This window comes from Crotalus tigris, unplaced genomic scaffold, assembly GCF_016545835.1.
Source record: "Crotalus tigris isolate CLP2741 ecotype Arizona unplaced genomic scaffold, ASM1654583v1 scf7180000017622.5263843, whole genome shotgun sequence".
Classification (NCBI taxonomy): Eukaryota; Metazoa; Chordata; class Lepidosauria; order Squamata; family Viperidae; genus Crotalus; species Crotalus tigris.
In genome coordinates this window covers 3,113,981-3,127,663 of record NW_024096517.1, presented here as the reverse complement: position 1 = coordinate 3,127,663, position 13,683 = coordinate 3,113,981, and the positions used below count along the sequence as shown (strand labels likewise).

Here is a 13,683-nt window from a genome sequence, read left to right as displayed (position 1 = left end):
CTTTGCATTGCAAAGACCCCTCTCCTCCCTCCCTCAATACAGTTGCCTTTATTGTTTTACTTGGCTGCTGTGTATTTTAAGTTTTGCACTTACTTTTGTGAATTTATCATGTCATTTTTCCCCCCCTTTGCTGTTGTTCTCTTCCGAGACGCTAGTTGAGAAGGGTGGCTTTAAACACCGAGTCAGTGTTTGGCAATTTGAAGAGGTGTGGACTTCAACAGGTGCTCGAAAAAGCCCCATTTTTGGTGGGTCACCAAGTGTCAAAGTGAGGAACACTGGGAGAAAATGCTTTACTGAGAAGAAGGAGAAGCTCCACAGCGTAACAGAATCTACCTGCCATTTCGGTGTTTGGCGTGCTTGCATCTTTTTCCCTCGGCTGACTCCCTTCAGATGGTTGAGGAGAAGAAGTCACGGTGGACGTGGCAGAGCCTTCTTCTTTGGAATTGGCTGGTGGCTGGGGAGATGGCAAAGAAAATTAACAAAGGCCGGCAGCAGCTTTTGAAATTAAGCTAAGCGCTCTCTGTGAGCCTCGGGTGGCCAAACTGCGTGCGTGAATCTCATCACAAGAAAACATTCTATAAAAGAAAAATAGCACATACAGATTATGGTAACGTATCCAGACTGATTAACGCACGAGGAGGCAGAAATGAAGATGGCCAAGAAAGGAATGTGCTTTCGTTCTCTTTTCCTGCTTGTGGGTTAAATATCAGATTTGCTGGAGGAAATAGGAACAGCATATCTGAACAAGTTGGTGAGGTTCGCTCAGAGCGGGCACCCTCCAGCTGCATGGACTTCAGTGCTAAAATACTCAGCCACGGCATTCAGAAAAATGGCTGGGGGAAGGTTGAATTGGGCCTTGATCCTATCTATTAATGGATAAAGATGGAGGAATGCATAATTCAGGTAAACAATAGTCCAACTTCTCAGCAATAAGATGGTGGACCAGGCTGAGTGAGATGTTGTGGATTCTACTTTCCTGAAAATACATAAGCAACGACTGGAAAGTTTTGGCCCACGACAATAAAGCTGCAGTCTCAGTGAAGGCCTTCATACGGCTCCAAGGTCGGTCTAAATGAGTTTCAGGGTAACTCACAACAGAGCATTTGGCTGTTTTCCAATTCCTCCTACCCACAAACCCACTCCTTTCTTCAGAATAAACATTGGTGTGCAGTTACCTGAAGAAGCAACTCCCTCAGACGCTGCAGCTGAGATTCTAACTGCTTGTTGTGATCCTCCAGGATTTGCATCCGGGTCTCGAGGCGGCTCTTGTGTTGTCGAAGAATGCGGGCTTCGGCTAAAAGCTCCTCACTAGGGGGATCCTGTGCTGTTTCCGGAGCTCCTTGTGCAGACTCAGCGGCCTCTTCGTGCTTCCACTTCAGACGTCTCAGCTCTCCCTGAAGGATCCTGTGGAAAGGAACCCATTAGAGCCACCAGATCTCAATTGCTAGACGGCAGCAGAGAATTAAGGTTTTCATAGAAGATAATAATAATAATAATAATAATAATAATAATAATAATAATAATAATAATAGTAGTAATAGTAGTAGTAGTAGTAGTAGTCAAGTTGGAAGGGACTTTGGAGGTCATCTAGTCCAACCCCCTACTCAGGCAGGAAACCCTTCACCATTTCGGACAAATGGCTGTCCGAATAATATTTGCAGCTCAGGATTGAACGATGGGGTTGTTGATGCGCTCTGAGCTTGGTTACTTTCTTGCAGACGTTTGATTACCCAACTAGGTAACATCATCAGTGCGCTGATGGGATGTTACTGAGTTGTGTAATGAAACCTCTTCAAGAAAACAACGAAGTGCAGAGAGCACAGCACCCGGGACCCCACAATTAACATTTTGTCTATCTCTTTGTTGCTATCTAGCGTTTGAACTCTTGCAATCTGGATCTGGTAACCCTAGATCCAGCTGAGGGACCAACAACAACCCACCAGATCAGGGGCTTAACATGACCTTTCCTAATGTGATCCCCCCCACACTGATTAATTTGAGTTCAAAGAAAATTCCAGCCTGGAATATTTACTGGGGATTATGGGAGTTATTTTTGGCTTATTACTCCCTGTATATTTAGAAATGCAGCCCATGTGAGGTTTGCCATGTTGCGTTTCAGCGATTACATTATCAGATGGTTGGATTACCAGATCTGGTCTTGAAAAAGTCAGTTAACCAGAAGGTAACAGCAAAAAATACAGAAAACCAATTCTTAGCTGCTAAGAATTAAGGATTGAAGAGATAAAATAACGGCTATCTGGCAGTTGCCCTGATTTTTGGAAGACCAGATCTGCTAGACCTCAGTTATCACTCAGTTATCAACACCAGCTCACCTGTTTTCATCCTCCAGGTGGGCCAAAATTCTTTCCAGTTCTCCTTTATCATCTGTCCTGGTGCCATTCTGGGCCTGTTGGCTGGAGATAGGTTCTCCGTCTGTGACAGGGCTGGAATGGCGCAAAAGATATTGATCTTCATCCCTGTTGTGAATAGAGCTATGATGAGGTTGAGGTAGTGGAGAGAAGAGCAACTGGGTTGTGAGGAAGAATGTGAATCCATGGAGAAGAGATGGAGATGCTAAAGGACCAAAGCTTCCATGAGACAAAACAAGGGGGAACATCTGAATTCTCATGTATTTGCCAGGGTCTATCAACCCCAGAAGGATCATATCTGCCCCAGGTTTCTTTGAAGGATTTTCTCTGCTGATCAGCAGTATCAGAAAGAAGTGGCACCAGCAGGATACATTGTCCTGGGCCAATTTGGAAAATGGAAACCACAATCTGATGCTCCCAATGACCAACTGGACACCTGGCAGAGGAAATGGCCCACCAGAGGATGCTCAGCCTAAAATTTTCTCAAACTCAAAAGAGACCCAGTGAAGAGGGACAGTTTATTCAAGACCTCACATTAGGCCAGCCAAATTAATCTAACCAGACAACTAGGAATTATGTTCCTCTGCCCAGTGGTCTTCTGGCTCCCCCATTTTCCATCTTTGCAAGATGAGTTGGCTTAATGGGCTAGATTAGGTTTGTGGGCTGAGAAGGATCCAGGTTGCCAAAAAAAAAAAAAAAAAAATGGATACGCAAAATAAGAGATGAAAAGGGAAAAAAGGTGAGAAGTTGCAACTCACAGACTATCATCTGGAGAAAGGTTGTCATTGTAAAAAGAAGAAGTCTGACTTTCCATCTCTGCAAGTCTACAAGAGAAGAAAGCAGAGTCAGTGGACAAGGCTTATCCCCCTTTGTCATCTAAGGCTTGTATCTTTAATTTTTGTGATGTTTATCAATATGGATTTTTAGAGTTGATACCTGCAGTTTTTTACATTGTGGTTGTGTGCCACCCGGAATCACTTTTGATGAGTTAAGTTTGATTATTTGATTAAAGAACATTGTTTATCACTTTACTAGCCTAGAGTAGACCAGCTGAGTTTGCCTCTTCTTCCTCTATCTTTTGAACTTCTTCCACTTACTATGTGACCTTGGGATAGGCCCTCTCATTCAGATGAGGGCGGTAATGACCTCAGATATAAATGATATGTCAGACCTGCCCCAATCTGATCCTTTAAGGAAGTAAAACTCTCAAAGTGAAAAGACAAGATGCTGATTGCAGGAGAGTCAAGCGGAACCTAAAATTCCTGCGTACCAATACAGAACTGAAACCCTGGTTTTCCCTAGCCCTCCCCCTGCGGTCTATGCATGCATAGCCAATCTAGAACCACCAGGATATTTTGAGAAACACTGAGGTGTTTGTGCTGGTGAAATTCCACACTCAGAGAAAACGGCCTTGAAGACGCCAGTGCGCCAGTAAGAACCAAAACACTCTGTTCTTCCTCAACTGTCATTTCCCCCCTCCCAATTTCCCATCATAAAGTCATACAGCTTTATTGCCCATTTGTTCCCCCCTCCCTTCCCCAATTGATGACAGAATGCCGGCAAGGGGCCAAGCCAAAGCTGGTGGATCCGACATGATTTGACCCAAGAGGATTGGTGGTTTCAATTTATCATTGCTATATTTTAGAACTAGGAAGAGAAGCAGGGGAAAATAAGACCAATCTTGGGTGGAAGATGCTTTCATTTGGGTGGTGAGAGAGATATCAGCTGGTTGGCCTTGGGCAGCAAGGTGCTGGCTGTGGAATTCTGGGAGTTGAAGTCCACATGCCTTAAAATGGTCAAGGTTGAGAAACACTGCCTTAGACTTTCCTGGCCCGTTCCTGGTTCCTTCTTTGAGAGCTTCCAAATCTCACCTGCTAGCAAAGTGCTCAATCCGAGAATGGGTGTCAGCATGTGGTAACATCGGAGAAGAGGCTGGCCTGGAAAAAATACCCGAAAGAAGGGTAAAATTTTAAATAGCTAACTATTAGGACATCAGTGAAAACATCTGCTACATTCAATTGGACAAGGAAAGGGTCTCTGAGAATCAGTGCCCAACGTTCCTGTTTACACACATAATTTTTATTAAATAAAGGTTTTAACAGAGTTGAAAGATAAACACAAAACAATATAGAATAGAAATGATGAAAAAAGAATTGAACACACATAACGGGCTTCCTTCCCCCTCATATCCACCCCTTAATAATCAGCCAATCCAGAAATCACCAGTTCGTTCTTATCCATTTTCAGCAAAAAGCCCATAAAAGGTTTCCAGTCTTTTATAAAAGAGAAGTAATGACCCCAAATGCCTAAATTCAGATCTGGCTGCCCAGAGGAGCTCTGAAGTGGAAGGCAATAGGATTTCCAGCTGTCTCTCCACTTTCCACTCACGTTTCAACGACGTCGGCCTCCAGCACGGATTGGACTGGCAGGTATCCTCTCTGGGGATGTTTGCTGAAGTACTGCTTGGAACGGAACTTGTTTTTCAAGGTGGTGGCAAAATCCCTCATGTTCTCGCTGGAAGTGGTCTGCGGAGGAAGGGATTAAGAGACAGGGACACCTTCTGTCGAGCACGTGACTGACTCCAACAGGAGCAGGACAGATCTTTTGGAAGGTTATAATCAGGACATGCAAAGCAAGAAGCTGTTGAGCTATTCTGATGCCTGTCTAATAGCATCCGCCTTGCAAGGTAGTCCAGGCAAGAAGTACACCAGGAAGTACTTGTTCTACTTTATCCTAAGGTTACATTAACTGAATCTTGCAAGTCTGAAGATATCTCTCTCTCTCTCCCCCCTTGCCCTTAGAGCTCAGGAAACTAAGGGGGGTCCTTTCTGTGACGTTTGCCTTGCTCTCGTTCCTTCTGTAGGCTAAGTTGCTACTTATCCAACGGTTGCCTTTGGTTGCAGCAATTCCCCCCGTCTGCTAAGGTCATTCCCATGGACCATGATTAAAAACATCCCTTGAGAAATGAACTATTGGTTGATTTGATTGGTCAATTTTGAGAGACTCACCCCCACCACACACACACTTTTCAATATTCAATTTGCTGAGGTCAACCTGCCCGAAATCTAGGTTGCACACTCATCTGAAGTATATGTCACTGGATTCCCCAATCCTTATTCTTTTTTCAATAAATAAAAGGGGAGGATCAGTAATACGTAGCCAATTGTGATATGCCCAGGCCTATGCAGGACTGCACAACCGGCCCCATAAGGATGCTAAGCAGAGCATCGCTTAAGCAGCGTCCCAGCGCTGCGCACAGTACTTTGCAGACAATGCCTTCCTTCTCTTACCATCGTGTAGTATTCCATGATAGGATAATGCAGCTTGTTGCCTTTGCTGGCTCGTCCCGTCAGGAAACATGTCTGGCAGATGTCCACATTGAACTGCTTGAGGCTGCGGTATCTGGAGCAACCGGAAAATTGTTCGCTGTTACCCACCAGCCTGTCAGCTGAATGGCCCTTTGTGTTTTTTTCCATACCTGAAACCTTTGATAGGGCATTGCCGGCAGATGGAGCACTTGGTCTGGTGTTTTACTTGCTCAGCAATGGCTACTCGGTGAAGGACGGCCAGCCACACCATTGACTGTGGCTCTAAGTTTGCCCATTCCAGGAACTGAGTTGCCTCAATGGCTGCTTTGCCATTTCCCTAGAAGAAGGAAAGGAGAAAAATCAGATCCCACAACTTTCAAGGCTGTACACCTTTTCCCTCTGAATCTGCAATATAAAACTCTCCTTTTTAATGACCCTGTAATCCCTTAATTCGGGTTAGAATCGGGGCGACCGGATAGAAGTGAGTGTTTACTGGCTGGATGCCCTTCCTGACACCTATGCAGAGTTCGTAGCAGATCTTATTTCCTCTGAATCTGTGAGATACTATATTCAATTCCTTGGGCTTGAGAATGATTGAACGGGGTTAAAATTATTGGATTTGGATAATTAACAAGTTACATGACAGCAAATTGGATTCAAACAACTTTTGGAGAGTAGGATTAGATATCCTGCTAGTCCCTGTATTTAGGTTTTTTTGTTTAGAGTTTTACAGAGAAATGTTTCAGTCTAGCAAATAAATTTCCAGTTTAAATAGCAAATAAATTTCCGCTTTAGCATAACTGTATTGGCTACAACCTGCAAATAATGAGTCATGAAAGGAACTGAAATATTGCAATAGGAAGGTACCCTGATTCTGTGGCTATGTAACAGTTTACTGCAGCTGTAGTGGATCTACTCCCAAGGCTTTGTAATATATAAAATCTAGCATGCACAAGAGGTTCTTTGCTTAAAACCATCCATCCTTGCACCTGCCATTTTGATATTTTCAACCCCTCCCACAGGTACCCCTGGCAGAAGCCCCACCAACTTCACTTACAAAGCGGAAACAGCTGCGCACACTGGGCTCCACATTGCTCCCGCCAAATGCTGCCACTTCCCCCAACTGTCGTGGGACTTGGATGGCTTCGTGCAGTAAGATGCCGAGATGCCTCTGGTCACAGAGCCCGCTGGAGTTGGCCACCTGGCTAAAGAGATCTGAAAGCAGGAAGGAAGGGCGTGGAGGAGCCGCAGAGAACAGGGAGGAGAGAGAAGAGGAAGAGTGGCTGGAATTGCAGCCTTCCTCAATGCCATCTTCCTGGTCTCATAGGAAGAAAATAAGCTTGACCCAAACCTATGTCTGAACTGTTGAAATGCGGAGGGGAAAAATTTCAGTTCTGTGAAGGCTCCAATTCTTTGGAAAAAGACACAACGGCCGATATGTGAGCATGCCTAGTTTTGGCACAGCTACAAATGTTGGCAGTCTTTTGCAAAGCTTTAGATTCAGGGGGTCTTTTCATAGCAAGAAAATAGCCGTGGAAATCTTGCATGTAGCAAGGGGAGGTTTGATCATGAGGCATCTGCCTTAGACAGGCTCACGCTGGCTGGGATGGCAAAATATTAAGAAACAGGGCAGTGGGTACCAGCCATTCTGATCCCTGTGCTCTAAATTAGTTTGCTGCCCCCCCCCCAAGCAGTGAAAAACATGCCCCTAACCCATTTTGAAACCAGATGGACAATTCAATCTTATTTGGGCAACAATGTCTCCCAAATCTGATTTATTCTACTGCTCGGTTTTAATAAGGAGTAAAAGTAAAGATCTCCCTATCCAGGTGTGTCTGACTCTAGTGCTCAGGTGCTCATCTTGGTTTCTTGGCCTAGGTAGGCAGAATTTGCCCAAAGACATTTTCTGTGGTCATGTGGCCACCATGGCTATACGCCAAAGGCACATGGAATGCTGGAAGTGTAGCTATTAATCTATCCACATTTGCATGCTTTCAAACTGCTAGATGGTCAGGAGCTCAGGCAAGTAGTGGGAGCTCACCCTTTTGCATGGAGCTCGGGGCTCTAACTTGGGCCGTCAGCTTTCCAGCTCACAAGTTCACCATCTTTAACCACTGAGCCATCCCAACCCTCAAGATACTCCTCTTCAGATGCTCCTCAATAAGGAGCATCTGGGGAGAAAACAATGGCCTTCTTTAAAACTCCAGGGCATTCCCTAAGAAATTCTCTTCCTTGGAACAGAAGAAGACCCCGAATTGGGAGAAGATCTACCTCTGGCAGGACGGCCCATTCTGGTTTGTTCCCTATAGCGCTGCCCATTGGTACAGAAGCTTCCTTCCCCTGCCAAAATTAAGAGCACCCTCCACGCTGGAGAGCTATGAAATATGGCTGCCATCCAGACCAAGGACCGTTTCTTGGATGCAGCTGCCCTTGACTCTCTCTTTGCTAAATCTGGAAGCCTCCCCCTCGGATTCCACCAGCCGGCTTCTGCAGAGTGACTCACACTGGAATTTCTCCTTCACCTCCGTGCCGCAGAGACAAGCAATGCCCGTCTTGAAGGAGAGGGCCCGCATCTTCCCGCTGCGCCCACTGGAAGAAAAGGAGCGGGGTGAAACATTCGTCTTCTGTTCCACGATAAAAGCTCCATCTTTTGCTAGCTTGTCAGAAGAATGGGGAGCCCTGCTCAGCCTTCACAAAGCTTCTTTTTATTTAGTCGCCATCTGCTTCCTTGCAATTTCCATGCATAGTTCTAAGCCTCCCCTCTGCGGCGAGAGAGGAGAAGCGAACAAATTCCAGTTCAGTTCAAATTCCCATGTCCCCTACAAGTCTGAATTTTACTGCGGTTTTCCCACACGGATAAAAGAAAACAGCAACAGCCCAAACAATGAACAGATCCTGAAAGAGCCCAGCTGGAACGGGTGAGAATTTTGCTGCCATAAAGCCCATATCTTAAGGCGGAGAACCTGCTGGAATTCTTGTGGCTTTAATTTTCCTCTAATAAATGTCATTAATATAACTCATAGATTCTCGTCCCTTGGATGAACTCCTTCCAGTCTTGGAAGGAGAAGCATGGAGGATGGTTTGTTTTATGGACAGTGTGCAAAACGATTGATGTATTTTATTTATGTATTTGAAAAATCTACAGCGCTGCCCACTCCCTCGCAGTGACTTTGTTTGGCTTACAAGCAGTAAAACCCCAATCTATATCGGCAAAACTGTCTTCAGGGCCTTATGAAAGAATGTCAAGTTGGGGGCCAGTCTAATTTCCGCAGAGGTGATATTCCAAAAGGAGGGAGCCACCACAGAGAAGGCCCTTCTTCTGGGTCCCACCAGTTGTAACTCCTTAGATGTGGGACTCGCAACATGCCTTGCTTCCCTGCTCTAGTGGGTTGGGTGGATGTAACCAGCAAGAGATGGTCCCTCAGATAACCTGGTCCCAAGCTATGGAGCTTTTTAAAGGTGACAATGCTTTGATACAGACCTACAATAATGATCTCCTTCATGCCCCAGGGATGAAGGAGGAAATGACTGCTTTTCTCACAAGTAAAAGTCCCAAAGAGAAACGTTTTAACAAGCTTTTGTTATGGCTGTCTGTCCCCAGTACCTGTCAAAAACATTGAGCAGCCAATTCAGGCTCATGTCCACACAGAGAGGGACGTTGACCAGAATGCCTCTTTCCTCCTCCAGCCGCTCATACAAAGAGGTCAAGCAATGGATCACTTCCACCACGTCCATCACGTGGTCACTGGGCTGCAGCTCATGCTCATTAAACAGCTCCAAGGCTGTTGCCAGGGTCATCATGTCCACTGGTGAAAAAAAAAAAAGGAGGGTCAAAACCAGGAGATTATCGTGGGAGACAAATGAACAAAGCAGACACAACACATCCCAACAGAAGAGAATTCACAGGGTTGAATTGCCAAGTTCTGGTGTTTTCTGTCATTTCATTACCCTACTAGGAGGCATCATCAGTGTGAGGGGGTGTGAAGTTTGGTGCCTGTTTATATATAAAATATCTTGCTTTGGAGGTGTAATTTCCTCCTTGGTGGTGCCTGGATTGTTATTTTCTGCCTGATTGTTGCGATCTTTTATTTCCTGAAAGACTACAGCACTTCAGCAGCCCACATACTGCTAAGTGGGGGTCAGCACCAGAAAAGCAACCTATTGTGAGATGTCCTTGTTTGTGCATGAAAGTTTAGCTATGGCTATATTCTCAAGGGCAGATAATTTCCCAGCCCTTTCAAGACACAAATAATTTGGATCTTTGGAGATCTTGCTGCTTTAGAACAGGCAGAGTTTGAACTGGGATAGAACACTCCTTCCACAAAAAGGGGGCGAACCGGAGTAATTTTCCTAACCCCGCCTCCAAAGCCAGTAGGAGGAGTTACAGGTGCTATGGAGAGTCTCAATCCTCCCAGTCATGGTTGTCCCAAAGTTGCTTTTCCAAAAGGCAACTGGACTTTCTTAGTTTCTTTTCTTTGAAAACATTTTTGCTTCTCATCTGAAGAAGCAAAAGGAGAACTGAAGAAGCTTCTTGGATGAAAAGTGAAATGTTTTCAAAGAAAAAAAAACCAAGAAAGTCCAGTTGCCTTTTGGAAAAGCACCTTTAGGACAATAGCTACCAAGAAAACCTTGTCCATCAATCCTGAAACTCAACATTAAGAAAACCAAAATCATGGCATCCGGCCCTCTCAATTCTTGGCAAATAGATGGGGAAGAAATGGAGGTAGTGACAGTTTTTGTCTTCCTGGGCTCCAAGATCACCTCAGATGGGAACTGCAGCCAAGAAATTAAAAGATGCTTGCTCCTGGGGAGGAAAGCTATGGCAAATCTAGACAGCATACTTAAAAGTAGAGACATCACCCTGCCAACAAAAGTGTGTATAGTCAAGGCCATGGTTTTCCCAGTTGCAATGTATGGCTGTGAAAGTTGGACCATAAGAAAGGCTGAGCGCCAAAAAATTGAGGCCTGTGAACTATGGTGCTGGAGAAGACTCCTGCGAGTCCCCTGGATTGCAAGGCGTTCAAACCGGTCAGTCCTAGAGGAGGTCAACCCCAACTGCTCTTTAGAAGGCCAGACCCTGAAGTTGAAACTCAAGTACTTTGGCCACCGAATGAGAAGGAAGGACTCACTGGAGAAGAGCCTAATTCTGGGAAAGATTGAGGGCAAGAGAAGAAAGGGACGACAGAGAATGAGATGGCTGGATGGAGTCACTGAAGCAGTAGGTGTGAACTTAAATGGACTCCAGAAGATGGTAGAGGACAGGAAGACCTGGAGGAACGTTGTCCATGGGGTTGCGATGGGTCGGACACGACTTCGCAATTAACAACAACAACAACTCTCTTCCAGTCTGCAGTGAGAAAGATTTCCATCTTCCATGGTCTTTCCCATCCTTTTTCAAACTGGAATTATGGAAGCCCGTGGACCTCTAATATCCACACAACGCTATCAAGTAGGAGATGGATGTGCAGGCAAGTCGGCACACGCACACCTCCTTTAAGGACACTCATATTAAGCTCATGGTGCAGACCAATCTGAATTCGATCAGAGGCAAATACAACTCGAGTGGGCAGAAGGAGCACCAAAGGAATGGCGGGGCTTACGTCTCAAAGCCTTCTGCACCCTCCGTAGCTTCATGGCTGTACGGTAAGCAGAGTACTTGATGTTGTTCAAGTCAGCTGAGAAAACAAAAAGGAGAGAAAGAAAGGAAGCAATCGATTTCACGTTATTTCCCTTGACAATCGGAGAGCCTTGGCTCCTCAGAACAGTCTTCTCCTTCTTAGGACCATCCAAACACAGCAACTCCTGGGTTTTCTCAGCAGGCACACTGCCTGGGAATTGTAGCCATAATATATTTGGGGGTGACATGCAGGGAAAGATTGTTCTAGAGTTTATGGACTGGCAGTTCCCACTGTCCATGACACGGTATGGCAGGCAGTTCTCGATTAACCGTTTAAAGTTACAGAGGCACCAAAAAAAAGTGACTTATGACCAATTCTCACACTTACAACCATTGCAGAATTCCCATGATCACGTAATCAAAATTCAAACACTTGGCAACTGACTGGTACTTGTGCTGGTTGCAATGTTCCCGGGGTCATGTGATCCCCGTTTGCCACCTTCTGACAAGTAAAGTCAATGAGGGAAGCCAGTTTCACTTAACATCCGTGTTAATAACTTAACAATGGTGGCAAAAAAGGTCATTAAAATGAGCCCAAACTCCTTAACCAATGTTTCACATCACAACCAAAATGTTGGGCTCAATTGTGGTGGTCAGGCAAGGATTTTCTTACCTAGCGTTTGGTATAATTCAGTCATCTTTGGATGGTCCCAACATGTTGTCTGGGCTTGGTGGCTGGAAAAAAAGTATAATAAACTAAGTCATAAGGCTACTTTCAACTATAATTATACATGTCACATAGTTTTTTACATCACCACAATGTAAAAAAGATGCTGAGACTCTAGAAAGAGTGCAGAGAAGAGCAACAAAGATGATTAGGGGATCGGAGGCTAAAACATATAAGGAACGGCTGCTGGAATTGGGTATGTCTAGTTTAACGAAGAGAAGGACGAGGGGGGACAAGATAGCAGTGTTCCAGTATCTCAGGGGCTGCCACAAAGAAGAGGGAGTCAAGCTATTTTTCAAAGCACCTGAAGGCAGGACAAGAAGCAACGGATGGAAACTAATCAAGGAGAGAAGCAACCTAGAACTAAGGAGAAACTTCCTGACAGTGAGAACAATTAACCAGTGGAACAACCTGCCTCCAGAAGCTGTGAATGCTCCAACACTGGAAGTTTTTAAGAAGAGACTGGACAGCCATTTGTCTGAAATGTTATAGGGTCATAATAAAACTTAAATTGAACGCTTGGATGGAAACAAATAACATGAGTCCAAGACTCATATAAGTAACACAATACATCTTGGCCTCCTGCAGAATCCCCATTGAGAATATAGCTGATTAGTACAAGAAAAAAAAATCAACCATATTGATTTCTGCAAAGGGCAGAATGAAGGCTTAAAGAAAAGGATACGGCAAGAGGGCTGAAGGTTTGCTAAGAATAATGAAGGTCACAATGCAAGATAAAGCTTCCTGAGGCATGGCCTGATACTCACTTGATGTAGTAAGGGACTTTATTGGGAGAAATAGCTCGTTCCCAGGGGACCTGGACTGAGGCTGCAAAGGAAAAACAAGTGAATATTTGTAGCTCAAGGTTGAGCTGTGGGGTCCTTGGTGCTCTCTCTGAGCTTGGTGGTTTTCTTGCAGACGTTTCATTACCAAATTAGGTAACATCATCAGTGTTAAAAGGGAGTGAGGTTTGTGGATAGGAGGAGGAGGTGGAGGTGGAGGAGGAGGAGGATAACGACTGTGGGGTTCTTGGTGCTCTCTGAGCTTGGTGGTTTTCTTGCAGACGTTTCATTACCAAATTAGGTAATATTATCAGTGCTAGAAGAGAGTGGGGTTTGTAGAGAGGAAGAGGAAGGGGGAGAGAGGGGGCTGTAGGGTCCTTGGCGCCCTCTGAGCTAGGTAACATCATCAGTGCTAGATCGGGGCACAATTTGCTCTCATTCTATGCCACCGGTATATAAAATGCCACAAGAATATAAAAAGAAAGCAAATCCCCATTAAAAAAACAACAACAGTGCACCTACTCGAGAGGAAGTGTTGTGATCCTGGCCCAAAGTCCCGGTGGGCATCCTGAAGATGCTTCAGACGGTCGTTGATGGAGACCTGTGCAGAAGATGAACCCATCAAACTAAGTGGTACAAAAAGTTCAGCCTTTCGGTCTGAGCAAGCAGTTCATGGCTGAGCCCCTTGGAAGCCAGAGGTTCTACCACTGAACCCCACCAGAGTGGAGAAGATAGGAGTTGTAGCCCAAATTGGACAGTCACAGGGAAAGCTGAAGTGGGGTTCCAAGTCTACCAAGTCCACAGGTCTATATTTTGGGAAGATGGGAAGGGGTGGAGGACCTGGGGCCGGTGTCAAAAGCAGAGCAGACTAGGCACCATG

The 13,683-nt window shown here is 45.2% G+C and overlaps 1 protein-coding gene across 4 annotated transcripts in view; it reads right to left on the bottom strand.

The window, feature by feature from the left end:
* Positions 1 to 13,683, bottom strand: part of DRP2 (dystrophin related protein 2) — a 35,815-nt gene that overhangs the window by 6,010 nt on the left and 16,122 nt on the right. For all 4 annotated transcript variants that reach the window (XM_039330552.1, XM_039330562.1, XM_039330570.1 and 1 more), the window contains 15 exons: positions 13,326 to 13,404; positions 12,789 to 12,849; positions 11,968 to 12,029; positions 11,278 to 11,352; positions 9,282 to 9,483; positions 8,181 to 8,266; positions 6,735 to 6,892; positions 5,848 to 6,014; positions 5,660 to 5,771; positions 4,758 to 4,894; positions 4,241 to 4,306; positions 3,128 to 3,193; positions 2,334 to 2,477; positions 1,176 to 1,404; positions 334 to 454 (listed from right to left, as the gene is read on the bottom strand). In XM_039330552.1, coding sequence (XP_039186486.1) covers positions 334 to 454; positions 1,176 to 1,404; positions 2,334 to 2,477; positions 3,128 to 3,193; positions 4,241 to 4,306; positions 4,758 to 4,894; positions 5,660 to 5,771; positions 5,848 to 6,014; positions 6,735 to 6,892; positions 8,181 to 8,266; positions 9,282 to 9,483; positions 11,278 to 11,352; positions 11,968 to 12,029; positions 12,789 to 12,849; positions 13,326 to 13,404 — 1,765 coding nt within the window. The remainder of the gene's footprint in view (positions 1 to 333; positions 455 to 1,175; positions 1,405 to 2,333; positions 2,478 to 3,127; positions 3,194 to 4,240; positions 4,307 to 4,757; positions 4,895 to 5,659; positions 5,772 to 5,847; positions 6,015 to 6,734; positions 6,893 to 8,180; positions 8,267 to 9,281; positions 9,484 to 11,277; positions 11,353 to 11,967; positions 12,030 to 12,788; positions 12,850 to 13,325; positions 13,405 to 13,683) is intronic.